The sequence below is a fragment of the Anneissia japonica genome, unplaced genomic scaffold (assembly GCF_011630105.1).
Source record: "Anneissia japonica isolate Jap-2015-1 unplaced genomic scaffold, ASM1163010v1 scaffold9359_len9367_cov173, whole genome shotgun sequence".
Lineage (NCBI taxonomy): Eukaryota > Metazoa > Echinodermata > Crinoidea > Comatulida > Comatulidae > Anneissia > Anneissia japonica.
The window spans coordinates 3,833-9,057 of NW_022755353.1; the positions used below are offsets into that span (position 1 = coordinate 3,833).

The 5,225-nt window shown below is 36.0% G+C and overlaps 1 protein-coding gene across 1 annotated transcript; it reads right to left on the reverse strand.

The window, feature by feature from the left end:
- Positions 1 to 1,984: 1,984 nt before the first annotated feature.
- Positions 1,985 to 4,948, reverse strand: LOC117123426. The gene is made up of 2 exons (XM_033269331.1): positions 4,063 to 4,948; positions 1,985 to 2,609 (listed from the first exon to the last, which is right to left on the reverse strand). Exons 1-2 carry the CDS (start codon positions 4,119 to 4,121, stop codon positions 1,985 to 1,987), a joined length of 684 nt encoding a protein of 227 aa, XP_033125222.1. The 5' UTR covers positions 4,122 to 4,948.
- Between the last annotated feature and the right edge of the window lie 277 nt (positions 4,949 to 5,225).

The window sequence follows — 5,225 nt, forward strand, 5'->3', positions numbered from 1 at the left end:
ATTTACAATAAGTCATTATCATTATTAAGATCAATTAAAATAGTCAATATTATTATTATTTTAATTAGTTACAATTATTATTTAAAAATTTTGATATTAATTAATATGCACAAACATTAAAATTTCCGATTTAAAAAAAGCAAAAATTCAAAAACAAACTAATGAAACTTAAACTAATATTAAACCAAAACACCACCCGGGACGGGTCAACACTCTCGCAGAAAGGACACATAGGAATGGATTCATTTATTTCATTAAGAAGTTTGGTGAGAAAAGGTATAGGGCTATTTCTAAACCTTTCTGTTCTAGGAATAACAGTTTCAAATTTTCTGGGATTACGGAGACGCATTGATGAGGTATTATTGGAGGTTTAGAACCAATGACGAAACCTGTGATTAATAACAGATTCCAGATAATCCACAGTTCCAAACTGGTGTGGTATATTCGAGGGTTGGGCGAATATAACCAACGTAGATGGTTAAAAGTTCATTGGAAGTGAAACCTACCTCTCTCAATCGTTTAAGCATAAACACTTTTTTGTTAGCATTTCTTTCAATTTGATCAATATGACCATCCCATTTAAAGTCGTCTTGAATCACCACCCCGAGGAGTTTTACTCTGTTAACAATTGGGAGTATGGTATGTGAGATGTGAAAATCTATGTCTGGTAATCTCCTACGACCGAAATACACCTGCATGATCTGACACTTGGAGGGATTAAGATATAATTTATTTCTCACTGACCATTGCTGTAAAAGGTCCAGGCAAGATTGAATGGAACTTGGAGAGCCAATTTTATTATTTTCTCCAAGTGTCAGATCATCAACATATTTCCAGACATGGATGACCAGATCCTCAGCATTATATGGATTTAGGTTAAAAGCGGAATTGATAACACAAAGAAAGATAAGAGGGGCAAGTATAGTTCCCTGTGGAACACCACATGAGAGCGATTCCCATTCGGAGTGTGATTCAAGTATCTACATCGTTGTTTGCGATTAGAAATGAAGTCGACGACCCACTGCAGAATAGATGGAGATACGTTCATATTAAGGAGGCTGCTAAATGCTACTCGATGATCAATTACATCAAAAGCTTTGGTAAAATCAGTCAAAGCAAGTGTACTGACATTACCAGGTTTTTCGGCTTCCAATATTAATTTATGGTACACATCTATCAATCATTGGTCAGTGGTTCGTCGACACACCTTTTTGATTCTCATATTGCTATGAATCAATAGATGGTTCAATTGCCTTAATTATTGATTTTGAAACTCTTTTTTCCGCAATTTTTGCGAGTGTTGGGGTGAGAGAGATAGGTCTCAGTTTTTCAATTGAGGGGAGGTGTCTGTTTCGGGAGGGGGATTACATTTGCCTCCTTCCACTGAGTTGGAACAACTCCTTGTTCAAGGGATGCATTGATGATATGAGACACAGGAAGGCTAAGTTCAAATGCACATTCCTTGAGGATCTTCTGTGGAATAATGTCCGGACCCCTGCCTTTGAAACAGACACCCTCTTCAAATCGTCATAGATCTCCCAGGGGTGAAATTGGGGAGGAGGCACATGGCTTGGCAAGTAAGCAGGAAGAAATTTAGTATTGATTGCTTGATGTTTTTGAGAATTTTTAGCGAGAAATTTATTTATGCAATTTGCAACAGCCAAGTGATCGCCAGTGTCGACTCCAGGCACATCAATTATCATGTTCTTTTTGGTACTGTTTGTTAAACGTTTGACTTGTTTGTGCCACTTTCCAGGGTCCACCCGTTTTAGATAACACACTTTGTTTTCGATCTCATTAATTTTGGCTTTCCTAATTTCTCTTATGATAAGGTTACGAATTTTCTTTCTCATGGTATCGTCTCCCTTTTCATATGCTAAGTGCCTTTCGTAAAAAAGGTCCCTAATATGGCCTGTCATCCACGACTTATCATTACAGTGGATCTTAATTATTTTATTTAAATGGGAAATGTACTTGGATTGCATCATTCATAATTTTGTAAAAACGTATCGGCTTTTAATTGAATGTCAACTGCATCAACAATATCGGACCATGTCTGGGTTTGTATCCAACGCCCAAACTCATTGAGCTTGGAATCCGTAATGGGTTGGATAGTTTTAGCAACCATTCTGTTAATAGGGATTCTCACCTTTGGTTGCAATGATATAACACAATGATCACTGCGACCAACAGCGGGTAAATATTGTGGCTCAAGATACAATTCAGACATGTTGGTAATAACAAGGTCAAGTATAACATGTTCTCTTGTAGGGGAATTAATGATCTGCTTTAAACTAGTGCCTAAAAGTATTGACCTAGTGTCCGTGCGGTTAAAATCACCAATAATCATGAGTCCAGCTTGTTTCTTATAAGTATTAATAAAGTCAATGCTACCTGTAAGATGATCAATATACGAATCGCGGATTGGCGAGTCCGGTGGTATATATACAGCTGCTACGATCAAGTACGGGACAGCTCGTGGAAATTTCGGATGAGACAACATAATCCATAAGACTTCCAAGTCAGCTGGAACAACGATGTCTTTCATAACTTCAGCCTTAATGTTATCCTTAACATAGATTATGACACCTCCGCCTCGTTTCTGCTGTCTACACATATTGAATGAGTTAAAAGAGTTAACATTATACAATTCAGGTACCGTTTGTGGGGTTATCCACGATTCCGTTATAACAGCTATGTCGATATTGTAATTATTAAGAAGCAAATCCATTTCATTAAATTTATTTAGAATTGAACATGCGTTAGTGGCAACAATTTCATTCCCATATATTTCATTCTGTTATAATAGACTAAGTAGTCCGAAAGGTCCACTGATTAATCTCAGCCATCGTGTCGGGAATCCCGACACGATGGCGTGCATTTTGATACTTGAAGTATGTATATACTATTCTTTGTAATCTCTCCTAATGGTAAAAGTAGAATTTAATCAGATAATACAAAAAAAAAAAAATACTCACACACTGTACTTACACACCCACATACGTTCACAATCAAAATAAGTAAACTTTATTTTTAATTTGGTTTTAATGTGGCCTCATGTTCAATTCAATTCAATTCAGAAGACATTTATTTTCGTCCATAAATGAAACAACAACAATGAAAAAAAGCACAAAGTATAGTACAATGCGAATAATTATATAAGAACAAATTTAAAGATAAAATAAGGGCAAAGTACAGAATTTTTAATGTATGGACGAAGGCATATTCCCTAAAAGATAGAGACCTTGTGCCGGGTATGCTTGTAACAAAGAAAAGATACAGAAAATAATAAATGATTGAGCAAAAGAGAAATCAATAAGGTAAAAAAAACCCAAAAGAGTAATGGTAAAAATTATTCAATAAGAATAAATTTGATATATATATATATATACATATATATATAAATATATATATATACACATATACATATATATATATATATACACACATAAAAAATCGAAAAAAACAATAAGACAATAAAAAAATATATATATATTGTGAAAATAATTCAATAAGAGTAAATTCAATACATAAACCCCCCCCCCCAAAAAAAAACAAAAAAAAACAGGACAACAATATTTCAAATTACAGAACATAGAACAATGACCGAGTGTAATTTTTTGCTACTAGTACAGTGACAAAAGGTGAGATTTTAGTTTATTGGAGAATGAGTTAAGAGAGGCAGCATCTAATATTGTTGTAGGTAAATTATTGTACATTAAAGGTCCAGAGTACCTAATACTATGTTGGAAATAATTTGTGTTGTGGATGGGAATATGAATATTAGTTCTGGTTCGAGTGGGGTATTTGTGAACGGAGTGGTTAGGAACAAACATTATGGCGAACACTCTTCCTCATGCCTCCCTGAAAAAATCTTGATTCGTCTTTACTATGTAGTAGGTATGGGACGCTACTACTAGTAACCAAATGACATTGCTGGGGGTGTAAAGCTGGACAACACCCAGCAACCCCCCCCCCCCTCTGCCCGAAAACCAACACCTATTAAACCTTCTCTACTACAACACTGGCTACTACATGTGGTGAAATATTAAAAGAACTTACAGTTGCATTGGTGAGTCTATAAGCCTCAACCAGTTGTAGGTACACTGACACTCTGCCATTGGAGCTGATAGGGTGTTTCACCTGCCTCGCCCGCTTGGATGCAGACCCGCCTCTCTTGCGCATAGCAGGTAAGTTCATGGCAGCCTCTAGTGTTTTCACACATTCTTCAAAGACTTGCTGACAGTGGGGTCTTTCTTGTGGTGAATTAGGCAGACAATCCCCTACTCTTCCGAGAACAGTGCACTGTGTTCTGTAACATGCACCATGGGCCATAGTGCGTAGTGCACTATCGTAACTTGCGTTGCAGCCCTCCAGAAACACAAGGTAAGCTAAAAAATGTAAGGATATTTTGTAGTAAAATTTCTAAACATATTGATGTGTGTTACAGTATTTGGAAGTTTATAAAACAGCTTACGTGACGTGATATGAAAAATTTGATATTTTTTAGGTTTTTCTATGTTGCACCACAGACGATTTTATCATTAATAATAAATAACCTATATTTTCATAACCATATTCGTGTCTTGTCGTAGGCATGTCATATTCCTACAACACAAAGTTGCTGCAGAGAGACCTGTGGATAGCTAGTCAAACCATTGTAGCAAAACAATGGGTGTTCTTATGAGTTGCAGAAAGATTGATTAATGAAACCTCGTAATTAGCAGTGTCGAATCAATCCAAAAACGGGCTCCTCGACGTTTTATGAAAAGGCCAATATAACCATCATTATAGTCATGCAATTGGTACCTGTACGACATATTGTAAGTCGATAGCACGCCCAATATCTCGCAAATCCGAGCGCAAATCACTTTGATGTATAAACCGAAAACTACCAAGAGTGTTAAGTTGAGAGAAAATGTTTTAAACATTTCCAAATGTATGTTTATAATTTATTAATTTCAGACAGCTATAATTAGCCTATAATTAGACTTCTAAATCTACAGTCACTTAAAAAGCGATGTCATAATGGGCTTATCTCAACGAATTATTTATACTTAGTTCAAAATTAATTTGTCTTGATATTTTTATGGTGGTATCGTAAGATTTTGAATGCAGACTGCTTAATTCCAAGAAAAGGCACACATCTCAACGCGCAGCACCAACATGCCATTGTTGACTAATCAACCTTTGGTCGGGTCCAGGCAGATAACAATATGGGCCAT